General features: G+C 64.8%; 3 protein-coding genes across 3 annotated transcripts; 1 reads left to right on the forward strand and 2 right to left on the reverse strand.

Annotated features, from left to right (window-relative positions):
- The first annotated feature begins 2,791 nt into the window (after nt 1-2,791).
- Nucleotides 2,792-7,612, forward strand: LOC311431548 (zinc finger protein 783-like). Its single transcript, XM_084509108.1, has 7 exons — nt 2,792-3,124; nt 3,944-4,345; nt 4,488-4,614; nt 4,757-4,870; nt 5,333-5,443; nt 5,555-5,674; nt 6,033-7,612. Exons 1-7 carry the CDS (start codon nt 2,861-2,863, stop codon nt 6,746-6,748), a joined length of 1,854 nt encoding a protein of 617 aa, XP_084365234.1. The 5' UTR covers nt 2,792-2,860; the 3' UTR covers nt 6,749-7,612.
- A 376-nt stretch (nt 7,613-7,988) lies between these two features.
- LOC311431550 (uncharacterized protein) lies at nt 7,989-14,081 on the reverse strand. The gene is made up of 4 exons (XM_084509110.1): nt 13,934-14,081; nt 11,564-12,198; nt 10,121-10,324; nt 7,989-9,640 (listed from the first exon to the last, which is right to left on the reverse strand). Exons 2-4 carry the CDS (start codon nt 12,099-12,101, stop codon nt 8,610-8,612), a joined length of 1,773 nt encoding a protein of 590 aa, XP_084365236.1. The 5' UTR covers nt 12,102-12,198; nt 13,934-14,081; the 3' UTR covers nt 7,989-8,609.
- A 1,446-nt stretch (nt 14,082-15,527) lies between these two features.
- Nucleotides 15,528-18,516, reverse strand: ZNF589 (zinc finger protein 589). Its single transcript, XM_084509109.1, has 2 exons — nt 18,219-18,516; nt 15,528-17,872 (listed from the first exon to the last, which is right to left on the reverse strand). The coding sequence occupies exons 1-2, from the start codon at nt 18,250-18,252 to the stop codon at nt 16,062-16,064; spliced, it is 1,845 nt and encodes a 614-aa protein (XP_084365235.1). The 5' UTR covers nt 18,253-18,516; the 3' UTR covers nt 15,528-16,061.
- Between the last annotated feature and the right edge of the window lie 3,872 nt (nt 18,517-22,388).

Below are 22,388 nucleotides of genomic sequence, written 5' to 3' on the forward strand. Positions count from 1 at the left end.
CAGGAGCTGCTGAACGTAAATCCTCCGTGTTAAGACCTTCCTAGCCCTGTGCTGCAAGCGTGGGGCTGAGGAGCAGCCGTCCCAGGGGAAGACCAGGCACAGATGGTCGCTTACATTGGAGATTTTTGTGTGTTGGAGTGAAAATAATCACCTTGTTTCGAGGTTTAAGTGGAGACATTAAACGGAGTTAGAGGTGGAAAGCCACGCAGCCAGTGGGGTGACCCGAAATAGTGACGGTGTGTAAAATCTCGCTTGCCCAAAATGCTGAGTTTTACAACATTCCCAAACCTCTTCATCTTTGCTTAATAAAACTGGATGTCTCCCACGTGAGAAGCATCAGAAAATTGGCTCCCTGGGTTAGCAGTGGGCACAGTGAGGGTGAACACGAGTAGCTGGAGGAGTTAATTGCTGCAAAAAGTCTTCATGGCCTTACCTGAAGAACAAAAGTTTAGAACCAGGGGAAATTCAGAGCCAGGTGGACGTCGTGTTGGAATGACTTGATTGTGTCCTGATAAAGGAGAGGCAGAAGCAGCAGGAAGTGGGAGTCTTTGTGTCTCTGGTTTTGTGAAAACCTTTGTGGAAGTTTTCTTTCCTCTGCAAGCAGAAGGGCTTCAAGGTGGGTGGATTACACCTAACGTCCCTTCCTCCCACCTGAAATTTGGAGCATGTGCAAGGAGAAACAGCTTCTTCCAGGTGCCTTCGGAGTGTTGCTGCACTGCTGTGGTGAGGTGCTCTCTGCTTAGGGTATAAAAAGTGCAGAGATGTTAATGCAAGGACTCAGCTTTAAAAAAAAGATAACTTCTATTGGGTTTGTTCCCAGTGTTTCCAGTGCTGCTGGCTCTACTGATGCTGGTAAGAACCTTGCCTTGATTGAGACCAGGCTTACATCTATAATGATTAAGCATAGATTGTGTGCTAGAATTGCTCAACATGTTGCTGTTAACTATTTTTGAAGTTTATAATAATTTCTGATATTATTTCTGATATCATTTCTGACGATGTATTTAAGCATTGTGGTTTCAATCTCTGTTGACAAAAGACACTGAAAACATTAAAGATTTTTGCCCAATGCAAAAGGACTTGGAACGTTTTTAATTAAATTCACGGTAGAGCAAAGCAGGACCCTGTTTTTGAGATGTTTGGCACCGGTGTGCTGTGATGCCCTTCTGCAGGTGCACTTCTACTGGGCTGTGCATCTCTTCAGGTGTCTTGTGTTACCATGCAGCAACATCTCGCTTAGCACCATAGATAAATTATTTGCATAATGAGCATGCTCCTTAAATTAAAAGGAAACAAAAAGCAGCATAAGGTAAGCATCAAAAGGCGGTGACATAAGCAATAATTCTAGTCCAAAGCTTAGACTAAGGCAGAATGGAACAAACCTGAATGAAGTGGGGTGGAAATATGGGAATCCTCTAGTGTGGTAACTGCTAGGAGCACGGGAAGGAGATGGTGGGAAGCCAGCAGAGGGGCCGCAGAAACTGTAAAAAGACTCAGGTAAGGAATGGCCAAAAACGTGAATGGGAATCACGAGATTCTCTGAATTCCTCTCTGGGAGGCTTTGTTTTAATTCTCCAGTTGTGGAGTTTGACCTGCTGCGGAACAAACTGCCCCGATTCTCATAGCAGGGAGAGCAGGAGTGCTTCATAGACGGTGTTCCTGGATAGGAAACCTCAGCTGAGAATCTGTGCTCGCCTTGAGAAATAAGGTTCATGGGGAAACACAAGTGACTGGGTAAACTGTCGGGTTTGTGCAGCCAGAAGGAAAAAAAAGCCAGGTCTTTAACAAGTTGGGTATTCTTTAAAGAGAATTTCCAACTCATTCTCATTATTATTATTTGTTTGTTTGTTTATTTATTTATTTATTAAAAGTCACCCTGAAAATGTAAAGCTTGCCACACTAAGTAACACCCAACGCCTTGTCAGGAGTAGCAGTGACAGAAACACATTCACAAATAAATCATTTTTCGTTTTAAACTCTCTGAATTTCTCCTAAACAGTAGGAACAAGGGCAGCTCTGGGGGCTGCTGGAGCACACCTGGGACCAGAGGGACCCTGAGGGGGCCTCCAGCCCCAATTGGGCTGGGATTCTGTGACAAGAAGCTGAACCAGAGCCCAGCACGCTGGGTGCACCAACCCACGCTCCCGTTGGCCACCCTCTCCATGAAGAAATCCCCTCTGGTCCCCCTAGTCCCCCTCCTTGTCCCCTCCTGTTCCCCTTGTCCCTCCTTGTCCCCTCTGGTCCCCCTTGCTCCCCTCCTTGTCCCTCTCCTTGTCCCCCTTGTCCCTCCTTGTCCTCCTTGTCCCCTCTGGTCCCCCTAGTCCCTCTCCTTGTCCCCCTTGTCCTCCTGGTCCCCCTTGTCCCTCCCTTGTCCCACTTGTCCCTTCTGATTCTCAGTGTCCCCTCCTGTCTCTCTTGTCCCCTTCCTTGTCCCCCTTGTCCCTCCTTGTCCCCTCTGGTACCCCTGGTCCCCCTCCTTGTCCCCCTTGTCCTCCTGATCCCCCTTGTCCCCCCCCTTGTCCTGCTTGTCCCTTCTGATCCCCAGTGTCCCCTTCATCCCCCTCCTTGTCCCCTCCTGTCCCCCTCCTTGTCCCCCTTGTCCCCTGCCCCCCTTCCACCCCCGTCCCGCACAGGGAAGCCCCACGGAGCGCCCCGGGCCAGCCGCGTCCCACGGGGAGGGGGCGAAAGAAGGAGCCTCTCCCGGTCCCACTCCCGGTCCCACTCCTCCCGGTGCCTCTCCCGGTGCCTCTCCCGGTCCCATTCCCGTTCCCGGTGCCGGTGCCGGGCCGGTAGGCGGCAGTGCTCCTCGCTCCTCGCTCGCTCTCCCCCCGCCCGCGCCCGCCAAGCACCGGCGAGGCGGATGCAATTCCCCGGCTGCCCCTGGCTCCTCGGCGGGGCGGCGGGGCCCGGCCCGCAGCGCTCAGCCACCGACAGCGGCCCCGGCACCGGCCCCGGGAACTGCCCCGGGAACGGCCCCGGGAACGGCTCCGGGAACGGCTCCGGGAACGGCTCCGGGAACGGCCCCGGGCCCGGCGGCAGCCAGCTCTCCCCGCCGCGGCCCGGCCCCAGCCAACGGGGCCCGGCCCAGCTCCGCGGGGCCATGGCCGAGTGGGCGCCCGCCCAGGTAAGAACGGGCCCGGTTCGGCCCTGCCCGGCTCGGTTCGGGGCTCCCCCGATCAGCCCGGCCCCGGTCCCGAGCCCCGGCCCCGGCCCGGAGGCGGAGCCGCCCCGCCCGCGCTGCTGGGGCGCTCCCCGACGGGGCCCCGCTCCGGTCCCGCTCCGGTCCCGCTCCGGTCCCGCTCCGGTTCCGCTTCTCCGGCTCGGGGGTCCCTGGAAAAGGCGCTGGGGACAAGGAGCGGAGCCCCCAGACCCCCCCCAAATGGACCCGAGTGGCCCCGTGGCCCCCCCTGCATGCCTCCGTGTCCCCCCTGGGTGTCCTCGTGTCCCCCTGGGTGTCCCCATCTCCCCCCCGGGATGCCCCCATGCCCCCGGGATGTCCCCATCTCCCTCCTGGATGTCCCCATCTTCCCCCCCAGGATGTCCCCCTGCAGCCCTGTCCGGGATGCCCACGTTCCTCTCGGATGCTCCCATGTCCCCACGATGTCCCCATGTCCCCACGATGTCCCCGTTGTCCCCACGATGCCCCCATGTCCCCGGGATGCTCCACCAGGGGCTCCAGCCCCGGGATGTCCCCGTGCCCTGCTGACCCCCGATGCTCCGGTGACCCCACTGCTCCCTGCCCACCCTGCTCCTTCCTCCACCCAGACACGGCCAGAAAATCCCCCAAAAGAAAAGGATCAGGGGGGCAGGAGGGACCCTGCGCCCTCCCGATGGCACAGCTGGGGACCTGGGCACGGCACGGGGGTACCCGCGGGGTCCGGGAGGTGGTGGTGGGGGCAGCACCCGGCGTGCCCCCTCCCCAGCCTCCCCCTTCGCCATGCAGGTGCAGGAGTGGAACGTGGAGCCCCCCCACCTGATGCCGCTGCAGCCGCCGCTGCTGCCCGAGCGGGCGCACGTGCGGGAGGCGCAGCTGCACTCCGCCGAGGCCTCGCTCTGGACCGTGGTGGCCACGGTGCAGGCGATGGAGAGGAAGATCGACCTGCTGGCCACCCGCCTGCTCAGCCTGGAGGGCCGCTCCGGCACGGCCGAGAAAAAGCTCCTGGACTGCGAGAAAACCGCCATGGAGTTCGGCAACCAGCTGGAGAGCAAGTGGGCCGTGCTGGGCACCCTCATCCAGGAGTACGGGCTGCTGCAGCGGCGCCTGGAGAACGTGGAGAACCTGCTGAAGAACAGGAACTTCTGGGTGCTGCGCCTGCCCCCCGGCCCCCGGGGAGAGGTGCCCAAGGTGGGCAGGGCCGGGGTGGGCATGAAGGGGGCTCGGGAGCCCTTTGGGGGCTGTCTGTGGGGGCTGCACGAGTCCCCGTGGCCGGGATGTCGGAGGGACGGGGACAGGCGCCGCTGAGCTGCCCGCGGACCTGTCCCTGCAGGTGCCGGTGACGTTTGTTGACATTGCCGTCTACTTCTCGGCGGAGGAGTGGAAGAATTTGGAGGAGTGGCAGAAGGAGCTGTACAATAACCTGGTGAAGGAGAACTACGAGTCTTTGATCTCCCTGGGTAAACAGCCCTTTTTGCCCTTTTTGCCCTTTTTGCCCTTTTCCCGGCAGCCGGGGGCGTTCGGCGCCGCCTCTCCCCGGCCCCACGACGGGGAGATCTCGGCCGCCGCTGCGACCCCGCGCTGTCTCCCCTCCTTGAGCAGACGCAGCCCTGGCCAGGAGCGACCCACAGCCCCGGCTGGAGCGCGGGGAGGTGCCCTGCGTCCCCGAGCAGAGGGACCTGGAGCCCCGGGAGCTGCCGGCGGACGCCTGCGCGGGTGAGGCATCGGCTCGGGCGGCTCCTCCTGACGGGCTCTGCTCCGGCCCCGCTCCCTCCCTCCTGCATTTAGGGCGCACGTCCCCAGCGTCCCGTCCCTAAGGGCTGTGTGGCTGTCACCTGTCCATATAGGCCGTGCCATGGTCACCCATCCCTGTGGGATGTCCTGTGGTCACCCATCTCCGTGGGATGTCCTGGGGTCACCCATCTCTGTGGGACATCCCATAGCCACCCGTCCCCAGGGAACATCCCATGGCCACCCATCCCCATAGGATGTCCCGTGGCCACCCGTCCCCAGGGAATGTCCCATGGCCACCCATCCTACAGCTCCTATAGGGGTGTTTGAGGCCCTGTCACCGCTATGGGACCCCCACCCCATGGCCATTCCCAGCGCCCCGGCAAGGAGCGGGGCCGCACGGGGTGGCTGCAGCCTGGCCCCAGCCAAGTCTCTCCTTGCAAACAGAGCCGCTGATCTCCACCTCCGACATCCTGTCCCGGATCAAGCAGGAGGTGGCGTTCGTGGGGGAGCAGCAGTTCGGGGAGGACCGGGGGATGCCCGCGGACCCCTGTGCAGGTGAGGCCGGCACCGCCCGTGGGATGCGCCAGCCGGGCGCTCGGTGCCGGCTTTTTGGAGCGTTTTCCTCCCTGTCCCACCCTGAGGCCCCCTCCCCTCCCTTCCCCACAGGTGCGGACGCCCTGATCACGGCGCACGACTTCTTGTCGTGGATCAAGCAGGAGGAAGAGCCGTGCGTCAGGGAGCCCTGGGAGCTGCCGGAGAGGGAAATCCTGACCGGTCCCGGCCCCGGTGAGCGATGCCTGAGCCTGAGCTGTGGGGGGGGAGTTCTCAGCCCAGCAGGAGCTGTGCGGGTCCTGCTCTTCCCCACGGCCTCTGCAGGCCCTGTCCATGCTGGTGCAGCTCAGGAACAGCCCTGGGGGAGACCCCAACCGGGTGCCAGGGGTGGCAGAGCCCCTGCTCCCACTGATTTCGGTCGTTGCAGCCATTCCTATGCCCTGGCCATGCTTAAAAAATGCGTTAGGGTCGGGCAGGGAGGCACCAGGGACATCATCCCCACAGCTTTGGGCTGGTTGTGGGTGCTGCCCCCCAATTTGGGGCCATCCCCGCTCCCCGGCAGCTGCTGACCGTGGCCTTTTTCCCCCTTTAGCCAGCGAGGGGCTGATGGTGAAGACGGAGGAGCGGTGTCCCCGTGCCGAGCCCCCAGAGGAGGTGCTGCCGGGTGCCTCGACGGAGCTGCTCTTCCCAGGCTCGGGCTTCGGGAGCCCCGAGGGACAGGCAGCGGTGGCCGGGGGGGCCCTGCCCGCACAGCACAGACTGGGCAAAACCCTGGGTGCGGAACCGGGGCCGGGGGCTGAGCCGGGGGGGGTCCCGGCAGCGGCGGCACCCTCGGAGGAGCGTCCTCACGGCTGCGCCGAGTGCGGGAAGAGCTTCAGCGGCAAGAAGAGCCTGCGGATCCACCAGCGGAGCCACGCGGCCGAGCGCCCCTACCCCTGCGCCGAGTGCGGCAAGAGCTTCAACTGCCACTCGGGGCTGGTGCGGCACCAGATGATCCACCGCGGCGAGCGGCCCTACAAGTGCGCCGAGTGCGGCAAGTGCTACAGCCGCAAGGAGCACCTGCAGAACCACCAGCGGCTGCACACGGGCGAGCGGCCCTTCGTCTGCGCCGCCTGCGGCAAGAGCTTCATCCGCAAGCAGAACCTGCTCAAGCACCAGCGCATCCACACGGGCGAGCGGCCCTACCAGTGCCCGGCTTGCGGCCGCAGCTTCCGCTACAAGGAGTCCCTCAAGGACCACCAGCGCGTGCACGGGGCCGAAGCCGGACCCCCGCCGCTGCCCCCCCCCGGGTTGCCCCCCGGGGATTAGGGGACGCCCCGCTGCGGACTGATGCCCCCTTCCCCAGGACGTTTTTTTTTTTGGGGGGGGGAGAGGGGCCACGCGCCGGCCACGGAGCTTTGTACCAAATCCGGGCGCCCGGCCGGGGGGGCGCAGGCAGTGGTGCCACCTGCCCCGCATGTGGGGAGGGGGTCTCTGCCCCCCACCCCCCACCCAGCCCCACCACGGAGGGACGCTCGTCACCCCCCTGCCGCTCGCCCCTGCCAGACAATCTGGGGATGATGGACGGGAGCTGCTGCCTGCCATGCCCCCCCCACGCTGCCCCCCGCCGCCGTCCTCGCCTGCTGCTCTGCCCCCCCCCCCCAACTCCGAGCCCCCGCTGCTTATTTTTACTCCCCGCGCCGTCCCGCTCTGTACAGTGCTTGGGGTGTCGTTTTTTTTGTATGGACGATGCAACGCGGAATAAAGTCGTGCTGGGCTGCAGCGCCTTCGCCACAGCCCCGCGGGGTCCCCCCCAAAGTCCCTGTCCCCCACGGAGCCCCCCCCAGGAGGGTGGCAGCATCACCTCCGGAGCCAGAGGCAGGGCCAGGCTGCTCCTGTGGCCATTTGGGTCCCCCAGGGCCAGCAGCAGCCCCAGCCCAGCAGGGACTCCCTGCCTTGTAAAGCTGTTTCTAGCAATTCTCACCAAATTCCAGCATTTATCGTTTTTCTTGCGTTCTCACCGCGCTCCTGGGCACCAGTTCGCAGCGAAGCCTCCCCCGGGAATCGAGCCCTGGGCTTCGCACGGAGACCGGAGCCCACCTCTCCCTGCATCACCCCCACCCCCCCAGCCATGTATTTCTGAATCGTGTTGCTGCAAATAAAATGCTCCCGGCCTGCAGTGTCCAGCACCCATCTCACGCCTCCAGCTGCTTCTTGTCCCCCTCCCCAAAAGGGACCTGGCCACCCGGGGGGGGCCCAGTTGGACACGGGTCACCCAGCAGGGCTGGAGCTGGCGGGGACCCCAACCCCACAGTGGGCTCGCAGCCCCTGCAGCAAACGGGCACATCCAGAACCCCCAGGCCACGGCAGCACCGTGCTGGCACCGGGGGGGATTAGAGCCAGGAGGCACCACGGGCAGGGCGAATTATCAGCATGACACAGCAGCACCCGTGGCATCGGCACGAGTGAGCGGTGGCCGGCACCGCACAGCTGAGGTTTGGGGTGGGGATGGGGGTCACGGCCACCCCAGCACCGAGTCCACACACACACACACACACGCAGAGATGGCTTGTCTGTTTTTTGGGGGATTTTTTTTTTTTTCGTTTTTTGTTTTTTTTAACAGAGGTTTACGGTTATATGCAAATTAGGTCATTAAATGATTTGCATAAAATGCTCGCACATCCGCGACTAAGTGTTCCTAACTCCCCACCCCCCAAGGTAGTAATCCTACTCGACTAGCGCCGCCGCACGCCCCGCTGGCACCCGCGCATGCACGCCTCTTCCCCGCTCGCTCCGGGCTGCCCGCGGCAGCAGAGGCTCAGCCACGGCCGCGGGCACCTCCCGGGGGTGCGTGTACACCTCGCACACGAGCATGCATCGCCGCCTCCTGACCCGGGGCTTGCCGGCGTGCTCCAAACTTGCCGAGCGCACGCCAGCTGCCCGCGTGTCTGTCCCCTTGCACCTTCCCCGTGCTCACGGGGTCCGGGCACGGTGGCACAATCGGTGCTAATAACCTCGCTCACGGCCGCACGCCTCCGTGACACACACACACGCGCGCGCGTGCGGCCCCGTGAGCACACCCGTCGGTCCGTGGCCAGGCACCCACACCGCACGCCCGGAGCCCTGCGTGGGGAGGGAGGGAGGGCCGTCCACACACCACGTCCTTCGCGGGACAGCGTCCCCGCCTGCCCTAGCTGTTGGTGAGGAAGAGCCGTCTGTGTCTGGAGGCAGAGCCACGCGGCCGCCCCCTGCGCCGCCCCCGGCCCCGGTTGCCGAAAGGGCTTCGGCTGGGCACGGCGGGCTCTGCCCAGCTGGCGTTCCCGGCCTGCGGCTCGGGGAAGCTGGGCTCGGCTTTGGGCTGCTCGAGGAGCGGGCTGGGGTCCGGCCGGGGCTCGGGCGGGGGCGCCTGGCTCTGCCGGGCGCTGGCCCTCTCCTGGCGCAGGTAGCGCAGCTCGTCGCGGATGTCCGTCAGGACGCCCAGCAGGCGGAACTGGAGCTCGCGGTCGCGGGCCCTCTCCTCGCGCTGCGTGGCCCGCTCCTCCTGCCACATGGCCAGCTCCTGGTGGTACAGCTGGTCCCACTGCTCCTCCAGGTCCAGCAGGTGGTGGATGTTAGTCCTCCAGCTCTCCCGGCGCTCCTCTCGCAGCCGGGAGCAGCCCACGCCGCGGGCAGGGCCGGGGGCAGCGGGGGCGTCCCCCGGGGGGGAGGCGGAGGAGGGCAGCGACTCCTCCGTCAGGGCGCCGCCGTGCAGCGGGGAGCGAGCCGGGGGCTCCTCCTCGGTCGCCTTCTCCCAGGTGGGGCCCATCAGTACCCTGGGCAAAGCGCCCATCTCCGGGCCCGGGCCCCCCGCCTGCTCCTCGGGGTGCGAGGAGGAGTCGAGCGAGCGGGCCAGGGGGGGCAGGTCGGACACCCCCTCGTGTCCCCAGTCCGAGTGAGCGTCCACGGGGTTGAGGGGGTCCTCGGGCAGGGAGGTGACGGAGCCCTGGGAGCTGCAGCGGCGGATCAGCATGGCCTGGCGGGACAGCTTCATGTCCTCCTCCGCGGACATCGGGGCCTCGGGCCCAGGCTGCAGCCCCATGGCCCCGCCGTGGCCCCTCTCCCCCTCCCGGCCTTCCCGTTCCTCCTCCTCCGACATGGAGGCGTAGGAGACGAGGGACTCGTTCCGCAGCGACGGGGAAATGGCTGTCATGTCCGGAGTCCGCAGCTCTGGTCCCGACTCGGCTGAAAGAGAAGAGAAGAGAAGAGAAGAGAAGAGAAACCTTCCCGTGAGCGCAGCTCGCTGCCACATCTGCTCTGTGCTGTCCTTTTACCCCTCCCTGACACACGGACGCACTCTGTCCCTCCAGCCCTCAGCCCAGCCCTCCTCGCATGGTTCCTGCACCCCTATATCCTGCAGCAGCGAGTTCCCCAGGCCCACCGTGTGCCGCAGGGGAAGCCAGGGCCTCCTCCTCGCGCCACCGAGCAGCCCTGGGCAGTTTGGGTTCACAGGCACGCACCCGCAGCCCTTTGGGATGTGCAGCCCAGGAGGCAAACGAGCAGCACCCACGGGACCCCAGCACCGTGCCGAGAGCCCCCCCGTGCCGGGACCAGGCTCTCCGTGCAGACCACCACCACCACATCTCCCACCAGCAGGCCTCCAGCACTTCCCCATCCACACTCCTCACCCTCCCTCCCCTCCACAAAGCCCCGGAGCAGCCTTACCCGAACTGCTCTGCCCTTCCCCTCGGCTGTACTCGCAGATGACCGAGGGGTCCGGGCTCTGCACCGCCAGGCGGGGCACGGCGGAGCCCTCCACGTCGGGCAGGGATGAGGGCTGCCCGTTGGTGTCGATGTAGATGCTGGGGTGGCTGACGCCGGGCTGCAGGTGCATGAAGGACTGCTTGGTGGCGCCGGGGAAGAAGAGATCTGCGGGACAGACAACATCCAGCATCAGCTGCTGCGACAACGGCACTGCCAGCTCGCGTGGCCTGGCTTTAAGGGCAGCCGGGGGTCCCCCAGAGAAGGGTCCCCGAGTACTGTGCAGGGGTGTGACACAGCACAGGGGACACGGTCACACCGATGTGCCTCCCTCAGGGATACCTGCACGACTGCTCACCATCACCTCACAGCCCCACAGGGGGTTGGCACCCCCTAAACAGCCCCCAGGGCTTCTGCCTTGAGCCCAGAGCTTGTTTGCTCTGCAATAATCGTGTTTGGTTTAGAAAGAGCCTGAGCCTGCTCCAGAAGTGAAACGGGACCCACGCTGCCCGCCCGTCCCTGCTGGCACCTGACGGGCCGAGCTGAAAGGCAGAAGGCAGAGGAACTACCTGGGGTGTCCTTTGGGGTATAAAGAAGCCAGACACGTTCCCTTTCAGGAAATGAAAGGGCAGGGGGGTTGTTTGCCTCCTGGACAGCAACAAAACCTCGCTGGCAATACCTGCAGGCCCAGCCCAAAGCACTGCAAGCACAACGGTGTCGGGTAGTCAGCTCCCAACACCCTCCCTCAAGCACTGCCTGGTCATAAGAACGAGCCAGGCGTTACCCCAAAGCAGAACCAAGCCACAGGTGTGCTCTGCAGAAACAGCACGGTTCAAAGGCTCGGCCCCATCAAGAAAGCTCCTCCCGACCACATGCAGCACCGCGGCGCGGCCGTGAGATGCAGCGGGAGGACGGCGCGGTTCGGTGCCGCAGCAGCTGCTCCTGCTCCCTCTGACCTCTGCATGAGGGACACCATCCCTGACGAGATCAGGGGCAATAAAATCCCATCCTGTCTTCTACCGGCTGCCTTGAGGTGGCACCCAGCATCGAATTTTAAACCAAGACCCACTCCCACAACGTTTGAGGCGCTCCTGTCGCTCTCAGGTTATTTCCAGCGTGGGTTTTTGACCCCAGCACACGCAGCTTTCAGGTATTACAGGACCACAGCCCTGCTGCGTGCTGTAATCCCGACATAAACCTCATATCAGAGCAAAACCCACAAATCTTCCACGATCCACGCTGCACCAGCAGGCACAGAGCACGAACGCTCAGCAGAGCCCAGAGCTGGGGGGACCGCAGCCTGGTGGGGTTCCCAGGCCGGGCATCACTCGAAGAGCTCCGGCGGGGCTGCAGCACAGGACTCTGCCTCTCCAACTCTCCTGTCCCCAGAGAACCACCACGACTGACCTGGGTCCAGGATGATTTCGGGCTCCGAGTCGTGGCTGGCCTGCAGGAAGGTGGAAGCCACCATCTTCTCCAGGGGCGTGAGGCGCGGCTTGTGCAGCGGCCCGCCAGCGCGGTTCATGGGCAGGTGCTTCTTGGAGGTGATCTTTTTCTTGACGTCCAGCCGCAGGTCGCGCCACTTGTGCTTGAGGTCGTCGATGGAGCGCTCGGTGTAGCCCAGGAAGTTGACGCGGCTTTGGATTTGGGTCCAGAGCTGCTTCCGCCGCACGGGGTGAGCCCGCAGGGCTTCAGACCCATACAGGGCGCTGAAGTGCCGGACCACATTCCAGACCAGTGTCTCGGTCTCGTCATTGGAGAAGTTGGCCTTCCTCTTCCGGCCAGATGCTGGCATCGCCTGCGAGGCTGCGGCAGAGGTGGAAGGGGCACAATTGAACCTCGGTCCCCACTCCTCTCTGTCAGCTCCTGGGGGAAACATGGGGCTGCGGGAGCCCGAGGGAGCCGCGGAGGAGGGAGCCGAAGCAAGAGCCCCCGAGGCATCCATGGCAGGGGAGGCTTGGGCCGGGGAGGATCTAAAGAGCCGCTTCGGCACACCACGCGGCAGGGGGGCACCTCATCCCCTCGCCCCGGCTCGAGAGCACCTGGGAGGGGAGAAAAGGAAAGGGCAGCGGTGGGTGGTGGCAGTGCGGCACCCCACAGGGTCCCTACGGCAGGGGGGGTGACAGCGGGGACCCCCAGCCCTCTCCAACCACAGGAACCCGGGGCCCCCAGCCAGCTACCACGGGGGCCGCGGAGAGGGTCGTGGTCATGGTGTGTGCATTGGGACCATGGCACAGGCCAGCACCCCGGGGCCACAGCATGGCTTCAGGGCCACAGCGAGTGCCTCAGGGCCACGCAGAGGAGGGTCAGGAGCCCCTCGGGGCGATGGGGAGTGCCTCAAGGCCACGGGGAGGGCCTTGGCACCGCATTGAGGGCGATGGGGAGCACGGCGAGGCCGTGGCGAGCATCTCTGGCTGCACGGCGAGTGCCTGCAGGATGTGGCCTTGGCAAGCATCCCGGGGCTGTGGCAGGAGCCACAGCGACGACTTCAGCACCACAGCAACTGCTTCGGGGCCACAGTGAGGGCCTTGGCCACGGGCAGCACCTCAGGTCCACAACGGGGACCGTGGTGATGGCAAGCACCTCAGCGCTGTGGCGAGGTGGTTTTGGTAAAAGCACCAGGGACACAGGACAGGGCTTCAGGGCTGCAGTGAAGACCCTGGCCAAAAAGCAGGTGTTGGGGCCGTGGCGAAGGCTGTGGCCATGGTGAGAGCATCTCAAGGCCACGGTGAGGACCTTGGCCGTGCTGCAGGCCTCGGCACTGATCATGTCTGTGGTGGTGAAAACCTTAGGGCCTCAGCGAGCACCGTGGGGCTGTGGCGAAGGCCTTGGCCATGGTGAACCTCTCAGGTCCATCAAGGGAGCCTTGGAGCTACGGCAAAGTCCTTCACCATGTCAAGCACCTCAAGGCCACGGCAAAGACAACAGTGAAGGCCATGGTGAGCACCTCAGGGCCCCGAAAAGCAGCCGGTGACAGCCCTGGGGTGATGACCACGGCCATGGCGAGCGTCTCAAGGCCACGGTCAACACCTTGGCCATGGCCAACATCTGAGGCTTGCAGCACGGGCTACAGGGCAACCCCGAAGACCTTGGCCACGGTGAATGCCCCTAAGGTGACGGAGAAAACCTGCACACCGTGGTGAGGCCCCTGGCCGTGGGGCAGGTCTCGTGTCCTCACGGCAAAGACCTTGGGCACCGCGAGCGCCCGCAGCCCACGGCGCGGTCCCCACCAAACGCCCTGCCCTCCGAGCATCCCGTGGCCGGGCTGAAGACCTCAGGACAGCCCCTGATGGGGTTGGGGGGGGCAGAAAAATCAACCCAGAAAAAAAAAACAACCCAGCAACCATCCCCTACAAACACCTCGGGGATCCCTGCTACGGACTCGGGCGCCCACCCCAAGCCCTTGGGTGCCCCCCGGGGGTCCCCTCCAACCCCTCGCACCCCCTGCAAAGGCCTCACCCCGGGGGCTGGGGGTGGTGAGGACGACCCGGGGGGGGCTTGGTTCATTGCATCGGGGGGGCTGCAGCACCCGGGGCCGGAGGGGTTTTTTGGGGGGGGGGCTACCGGGCACAGCCGGCGCCCTGCCCTCCACCGGGCGCCTTTTGTTCGCGCTTCCGACGGGCACCGGGGACAAAGGGGTTGGGGCCGGTGCCTGCCCCCGGGCCCCCCCCCACCCCAAAGGGTGCAAACAGCACGAGGGGGGGTGCAACCTGAAGCTTTTTCCCCCCACCCCCCTTTAAGGGTTTCTCCCCGCAGGGCATGCACGGCGGAGCCTACCTGTACCGAGCCGGGCTTGCAATGGGGAAGGGGGGGGGAGACGGGGAAAGGGGAAGGGGGAAAGGGGTGGGGGGGGGGGGAAAGCGGCGTGGGGGCCGGTTTGGGGAAAGGTTCAGGTCCGGTGGCGGCGGGTAATGGCTCCCTCCTCGGCGGAACTCGCCTTCATTTCCTCCGCCTCCGAGCGGCGCCGCGCGGGGGCCCGGGGAGCCGCGGCTCGGCCGCCCCCTGTCGGATGAAGCCTCCCCGACCTTACCCTGGGGGGTGTTGGGGGGGTTACCGGGGGTGGGGGGGACACCGGTGAGCAAGGGGGTTCACGTCGAAAGGGGTCCCCCCCCCCCCCCTGCGCCATCCGCACCGTGCGCCCCGGTAGCGGGGTCCCGGTACCCGTCTGCCCCCAACCGCCCCCCCCCTTGCTCCCCCCGGTACTGGGGACCCCCCCCTACACCCCCCGATGTCTCCCGGTATCCCCCCCACCCCCACACACACACATTTGTACCCCCCCGGTGCTGGCCCCGCACCCCCCGGGGTGCCCAATGCGCCCCAGTCCTTGGGCATCCATGTGTGACCCCCCCCCCGGGATCCCAGGACCCCCTCCAGGCACCGTTTGCACCCCCCCCCGGTGCTGTTTGCACCCCCCTCGTGCTGTTTACACCCCAAAGACCCTCCCGGTGCACCCCCTTGTGCCACTTGCCCCCCGTGTGCCGTGCACCCCGATGGATGTCCCCCAGCACACGCTGCTCCTGCACCCTTGGGGGGCCCGGGCACCCCCCCCAGCCCCCAAACGGGCACCTCCCCGTCCTTCCTGCCCATTGCACCACATCCCAAGCCCCCCATTGCTGCTCGCAACCCCATGTCCCCCCCCTTCACCCTGTGCCCCCCCCACAGGTACCCCTGGGCGAACCTACCGAGCACCCCAATGGGCACCCTGCACCCACCCCATGCAATGCAGAGGGTGCCCCTTATACCCCCCCCCTACCCTATGCACCCCAAAATCACCCGGGTTCATCCTGCCCAGTGTTTCCCCAGGGATACCCCCAGCACCAGGGGACCCCCCCAGTGCACCCCAATGAATTCTGCCTGGGCCAGCTGCCCCCACACCCCCAAATCCCATTGCCCACCCTGCTCGCTGCACCCCGATGGGCACCTCGAGCCCTGGGAACCCCAGTGGGCACCTCGTGTGTCCTGCCCCATTTGTGTCCCAAGGGGCACCCCCCTGCCCAAAACACCCCGTGTCCCCCCCCCATATCCCTCTGCAGACACTGCCCCACACTGAGCTCTCCCCGTGCTGCCTGGCTCCCATCCGTGTCCCCACCAGCATCACTTTTTGGGGAAATAACCCAGCAGGACCCAATTTGTACTGGGATCAAGGTGCCCTTTACCAGTTTGACCTCTTAACACTGGGGCTGACCCTTTCCCTGGGCCCCAGTGGGGACCCCCACCAGGGTGCTGGCAGGGTGGGGGGCATGAGGTTCCCCGGGGTGCCCCAGAGCTGTGGGGACAGCCCCGTCCCATCCCAATTCCTGGATCCTGGTGCAGGAGGGGATGGCAGCGTCCCCGTGCTGGGGACGGGGTTCCTGGGGCCCTGCACACATGATGGGGACCCCCAGGGCACCCATGGGTGCCATCTGCGGGATTTGGGGAGCAGCCGCAGTGCCGCTGGGACGGGCAGCCCACGTCCCCAGCCCAGGGTGACAGGACAAAGGGAGGCTGGGGGGTGGCACCACTGCTGTCAGCAGCAAAACCCCAGCCCGGAGGCGCTCGGTGGGGAGCGCGGCGGCTCTGCTAATTGCTGCGCTGGAAGTTATGCTAAATTACCACAAACGCCACCCGCTCTGCGGTTTGCTGACGCTCCGGTTTAATGCACCCGTTGCAGATCTCCGGGCTCCGCGCTGTGGGGGAGCAGCCCCCAGCCCCCTGGGATCACCTGCGCCAGCCCCTCGTGGGGCCACACGGGATGGATCCTCCGGGCATGGGGACACCACCAACACAGCAGCATCACCCTCGTTCCACTCCATCCAAAACAACGTCCCCCCCTGGGGTGAAGCCCACCCGGGGCAGCTCCACGGTGGCACCGGGTGCTGCTGCTGCTGCCCCAGCTCACAAAACCGTGGCTGAGAACGTGCCCAGCTCACGGCTTGGCGCAAGCATCCCCATGCAGGGCTCGCCCAGAGCTGGTGGACAAGGCGTGCACGGCGTCCTCCAGCGCGTAGAAGGCCTGGAAGAGGTCCGGGGAGGTGGCCCGGCACTCCAGGTACCGCCGCAGCGTGGCCAGGCTGTCCCACACCTCGGGCTGCGAGGGGCAGGGCTGCGCCACCACCGGCTCCTCGGCATCCTCGCCCTCCACCGTCCCCCCGTCCCAGTCCGCCACCTCGGCCATTTCGGCGTCTGCCGGCTCCCCGAGGCGCTCCAGCCCCTCGTCCATCAGCACGAAGCGCTCGATCTGCTCCTGGCCGAAGCGGACGGGTGCCAGCAGCGTGTCGGGGCTGGCGTCGGGGCTGAAGCCGGCGGCGCGGAAGCAGCTGGCGATGAGCCCCGGGCGCACGTCACCCCAGGCTTGCACCAGCATGTGCAGGGCATCCAAGAGGCTCGGCTGCTCCGAGCCACGCGCCGCCGGGAGCCGCGTCAGCAGCCGGCGCCGGTAGTGGCCCTTCAGGTCCCTGGCGATGCCGCGGTCCAGGGGCTGTGCCAGCGCGGCGGCGGGGGGCACGAAGACCATCCTGACGTTGGAGAGCTCGAGGTAGGGGTGCGCCTCGCGCCGGTCGAGGAGCAGCAGGACGCTCTTCCCCTTGCGCCGCATCTCCTCGTTGAAGTCCTGCAGCCACTCGGCGAAGAGCGGGGCGGTCAGGCGGGCCTGGCCGCTGGCGCGGTAGCTCCAGGGCATGTGCTGCAGGTTAACGCCGCGCAGGCAGCGGGGCCGGGGGCTCTGCCCCACCACCCGCAGCGCCGCCTTCTCCGTGCCGTCGGCGTTGGCGCAGAGCAGCAGCGTCAGCCGCCCGCCGGGGCCGGCTGCCTCGTCCTCCTCGGCCAGCGGGGTCTGCAGGAGGACCCCCGTCTCCCCGCAGCTGTACACCTCGGAGGGCGCGTAGCTGCGCAGCAGCTCGGGCAGCACCGCGCTGGCCCAGCGCTCGGCCCCCGGCTGCTCCGCGTCCCCCCTCTCCCGGGGCGGCTTCTCCAGGGCGATGTTGTGGCGCAGCCTGAAGCGGGCCAGCCAGTTGCCGCTGGGCTCGAAGCCTGGCTTGCCCAGCGCCTCGGCCAGGTTTTTGGCCTTGACCTGCAGGAGCGGGGCGCTGACGGGGAGCTCGGCCGCGCGGGCGCTCTCCACCCAGCGCAGCAGCGCGGCCTCCACGGCCACGTCCTTGCCCTCCCGCTTGCGCTTGCGCTCGGGGTTGCTGTTGTGGTGCCACTCGCTCAGGATCCGCTCCTTGTTCTTGATGATGCGGCAGATCTGGGGCTGCGACACCCCGAAGCGCTTGGCCAGCTCGCTCTGCGACACCTTGGGGCCGTCCAGCATCTCCAGCACCCGCACCTTCTCCGTCAGCGACAGCTCCTTGCGCTCTTTGCGGGGTGCCCCCGCCTCGGCGCACCCGCTGGCACCGGGGGGGGCTCCGGCCAGCCGTGCCGCGGGACCACCGCGCTGGCCGAAACCCCGGCCGCAGGCGCCGCAGACGTAGGAGCAGGCGGTGGCACGTGCCAGCGGGTGCCGCACCAGCTCCGGCTTCTGCTCGGCGCCGAAGCCGCACTCGATGCACTCGTGCTGCGGCCGCCCCCGCTGCGTGCCGGGGCTCTCGGCGAACACCGGCGGGGGGACGAAGCCCCCGTCACCCGCCCCGGGGCTCGGTTCAGCGACGCCGCCGTGGCCGCAGCCTTGCTCCTGCGGTGGCACCGTGCCGGGCTCCAAGTCGCCTTCCTCGCTCCTCGCCTTCGTCCCCAGCCATTCCCCTGCGGAGACACGGGTGCGTTTGGGGCAAAATCGTGCGAATCCTGCAGGATTTGGCCCGACACCTTACCGTGCTGCCTGTTTTCCTAGGGGCAGCCTGTCCCCAAGCTCCCGTCCCCGTCCCCGGTGCCACCCCGTCCCCGCTCACCCTGGGAAGGGCTGGCCGGGGGGCTACGTACCGGGGGGCTACGTGCCGGGGGGCTACGAGCCAGGGGGCTACGTACCGGGGGGGGTCGTGTTCCTGCTCCCGGTGCTCCAGCCGGGTGCCACCGTACCCCACCGGCACCGAGCCCCCGTCCGGTGGCAGCACGGTGGCAGCAGCCCCCCGGAAGCCCCCCGGTGCCTTACCCAGAGCAACGAGGCGCTCGCGGCCCTCCTTCATGGCGCCGGCCCGGTGCCCGCGGGGCCTCCTCCGCTCGGGGGGCGACACGGCCGCCGTGATGCCGGGCCCTGCGGGGGGGGGGGCTGCCGGTAACGGCTGCGCACGGCGGGCACCGGCGGTGCACGGGGATGGACGGCGGCGGGGAGCGGCTCGCCAGGTCCCGCTGCCGGTCCCGGTGCTGGTCCCGGTCCCGGTGCCGGTCCCGGTCCCGGTGGCGATGCCGGTGCCGCCCCCGGCCCCTCCCGCCCCGCTCCGCGCCGCCGCCGCCGCCCCGCGCGGCCCCGCTGCCCGCGCCGGGAGCGCGCGCCCCGCCCCGCCCCGCCCCGCTCGTCCCGCCCATTGGGCCGAAGGGCGCCGCGCTGATTGGCTGCGCCCCCTGCCAATCGAGGAGGGGACGGGAGGGGCGGGGCCGTCCCCCGGGACCCGGCTCTGGGGGCGGGGCGGGAGCAGCGCGTGCTTGGGGGGGGGGGCGGGGCCAAAGTGGAGGGGAGGGGAGGGGCCTGGGAGGTGATGTCAGGGAGTTGGGTGACGTCACAGGGTGGGGGTGACGTCAGAGGGTTGGGTGTGACAGCGGCGGCGTCACAGGTGTGTGAGGTGACGTCAGAGTGGCATGGGTGACGTCACGGCACTCTGAGATGATGTCAGAGAGGTGTGGGTGACGTCACAGGGGTGTGAGGTGACATCAGAGTGGTGTGGGGTGACGTCAGCGGTGTGGGTGACATCACGGCGCTCTGAGATGACGTCAGAGCGGTGTGGGTGACGTCACAGGGGTGCGCGGTGACATCAGAGCGGGGTGTGAGATGGCACCAGAGCACCGCGGGGTGACGTCAGAGCGGTGTGGGTGACATCACGGTGCTCTGGGATGACGTCAGAGCTGTTCAGGTGACACCACAGGGATGTGGGATGACGTCAGAACGCTCAGAGTGACGACCGGGTGACCTTCAGAGGTCCCTTCCAACCTCGGCCGTTTTGGGGTTCTGCGGCATCACAGTGACGTTGTGTGACATCAGCAGCGGGGGGTGACATTAGATCTGTGCGGGGTGACATCAGCAGTCAGATGTCACGTGTGAGATGACATCAGCAAGCTGCTATGACATCAGAGCAGGGTCTGTGGGTGCCAACCATGAGGGCTCTGTGGTGGTGGAGCCGCTGGTGAAGGTGCCAGCGGTGACGAACCGATGGGGGGAGACTGGAGCAGGGCGGTGCTGAGTGTAGCGATGCAGCACTGGGTGCAGTGCTGGGTGCTGCAGTGCTGGGAGCAGTGCATGCAGTGCTGGGTATTGCAGTGGGTGCTGCGCTGGGTGCTGCAGTGCTGGGTGCAGTGCATGCAGTGCTGGGCGTTGCAGTGGGTGCTGCACTGGGTGGTGCAGTGCTGGGTGTTCCAGTGGGTGCAGTACTGCATGCAGTGTCACTGTACTGGGTGCAGTAGGCGCAGTATTGGGTGTTGCAGCTGTGGGTGCAGCGTGCACCATAGGTGCAGTGCTGGGTACTGCACTGCTGGGTGTTGCAGTGGTTGCGCTGCTGGGTGCAGCACATGCAATGGTTTGAGCACTGGGTGTTGCAGTGTGGGGTGTTGCAGTGCTGGGTGTCACAGTGTTTGCAGTCACAGCATTTGCTGTTGCAGTGCCAGGTGTTGCAGTGCTTACAGTTGCAGCATTTGCAGCTGCAGTGCTGGGTGTTGCAGTCCTTGCAGTTGCTGTGGTTGTAGTTGCAGTGCCGGGTGTTGCAGCACCAGGTGTGGCAGTGCTGGGTATTGCAGTGTTCAGTGTTGCAGTGCGAGGTGTTATAGTGCTGGCTGTTTGCAGTTGCAGTGTCATGTGTTGCAGCACCGACTTTTGCAGTTGCAGTGCTGGGTTTTGAGGTGTTGGCTGTTGCAGTGCCGGGTGTCACACTACTTGCAATTGCAGTGCCTGCAATTTGCACAGTTTGTTGCCACACCGTTTGCAGTTGCAGTGTTGGCTATTGCAGTGTTTGCAGTTGCAGCGCTGCGCGTTGCAGTGTTTGCTGTTGCTGTGTCGGGTGTTGCAGTGCTTGCTGATGTAGCGCTGGGTGTTGCAGTGCTGGGTGTTGTGGTGCTGGGTGCCACAGTATTTGCAGTTACAGTGTTTGCTGTTGCAGTGTCAGGTGTTGCAACACCGGGTGTTGCACTGTTTGGTGTTGCAGTGTGAGGTGTTACAGCAGTGGGTGTTTGCAGTTGCAGTGCAGGGTTTTGCCATGTTGGCTGTTGCAGTGCCAGGTGTCGCCCCGCTTGCAGCCAAACCGTTTGCAGTTGTAGTGTTGGCTGTTGCAGTGTTCGCAGTTGCAGCACTGGGTGTTGCAGTGCCAGGTGTTGCACCGTTTGCAATTTGCACTGCTTGCAACTGCACCATTTACAGCTGTAACTTTTGCAGTTGCAGTGATAGATGTTGCAGTGTCAGGTGTTGCAGTGTTGCCTGTTGCAGTGTTTGTAGTTACAGCACTGGGTGTTGCAGTTCTGGGTATCACAGTGTTTTCAGCTGCACCATTTGCAGTTGCAGCGCCAGGTGTCGCAGTGCTGGGTGTTGCACCGTTTGCAGTTTTGGCACTGGATGCTACAGTGTCAGCTGTTGCAGTGCCAGGTGCCACACAGCTTGCAAATGCAGTGCTTGCAATTCACACTGCTTGCAGCCATACTGTTTGCAGCCGCAGTGTTGGCTGTTGCAGCATTTGTTGTTGAGGTGTCAGGCATTGCAGTGTGCGGTGTTGCAGCGCTGGGTTTTGCAGTGGTTGCAGTTACAGCATGGGGTTTTGCAGTGCTGGCTGTTGCAGTGCCGGGTGTCACCCCGCTTGCAGCCAAACCATTTGCAGTTGCTGTGTCAGCTGTTGCAGTGTTTGCAGTTGCAGCATTGGGTGTTGCAGCACAAGGTGTTGCACTGTTTGCAATTCTCACTGCTTGCAGCTGCACTGTTTGCAGTTGCAGTGTTGGCTGTTGCAATGTTGGGTGTTGCGGTGTTGTCTGTTGCAGTGTTTGCAGTTGCAGCATTGTGTGTTGCAGTGCCAGGTGTTGCACTGTTTGCAATTTTCACTGCTTGCAGCTGCACTGCTTGCAGTTGTAGTGATAGCTGTTGCGGTGTCAGGTGTCACAGTGTTTACAGTTGCAGCATTTGCTGTTGCACTACCAGATGTTGCAGTGCTGGGTGTTGCAGTGCTGGTGTTGCAGCACCAGCTGTCATTCCATTTGCAGTTTGCAGCACTGGGTGTTACAGTGCTTGGTGTCACAGTGTTTACAATCACAGCATTTGCTGTTGCAGTGCTGGGTGTTGCAGTGCTGGGTGTTTCAGTACCGGCTGTCACACTGTTTGCAGTTGCAGTGCTGGCTGTTGCAGTGTTCACACTTGCAGTGCCGGGTGTTGCAGCACCATCTGTCACTCCATTCACAGTTACAGCACCGGGTGTCATAGTGCCGGGTGTCGCACCGTTTGCAGTTGCAGCACTGGGTTGTGCAGTGTCAGCTGTTGCAGTGCTGAGTGCCACACATCTTGCAATTGCAGCACTTGCAATTCACACCACTTACAGCCGCACCGTTTGCAGTTGCAGTGTCGGGTGTTGCAGCACCGGGTGTTGCAGTGCTTGCAGTTGCAGCGCTGGGTTTTGCAGTGTTGGCTTTTGCAGCGTTTGGCGTTGCAGTGTGAGGTGTTAGTGAGGTGTCACAGCACAGGGTGCTTGCAGTCACAGCGCTGGGTGTTGCATTGCCGTGCTTGCAATTCACACCGCTTGCAGCTACACCATTTGCAGTTGCAGCGTTGGCTGTTGCAGCGTTTGCAGTCGCAGCGTTTGTAGTTGCAGTGTTTGCAGTTGCAGCGTTTGCTGTTTTAGCGTCAGGTGCCGCAGCACCTCCTGCCGCACCGTTTTGCAGTCGCACCACCGTCTGCCACACCGTCCCCGCTCCCCCCCCTCAACCGCCCGGCGCAGCACCCCCCCCACCTCCCCCCATCCCCACCAGGGGTCGCTGCTCCTCCTCCTCCTCTTCCTCCTCCTCCTCCTCCTCCTCCTCCTCGCCTCCCAGCGTGCGCCGCGCTCTCGGCATGGCCGCGCTGCCCGCCCTGCCCGCCCCAAGCCGCCGCCGCCGCTGCTGCCGCTGCTGAGACGGTGCCGCCCCCCCCCCCGACGCCCCCCGA

Source organism: Aythya ferina, assembly GCF_964211825.1.
Source record: "Aythya ferina genome assembly, chromosome: 2".
Taxonomy (NCBI): domain Eukaryota; kingdom Metazoa; phylum Chordata; class Aves; order Anseriformes; family Anatidae; genus Aythya; species Aythya ferina.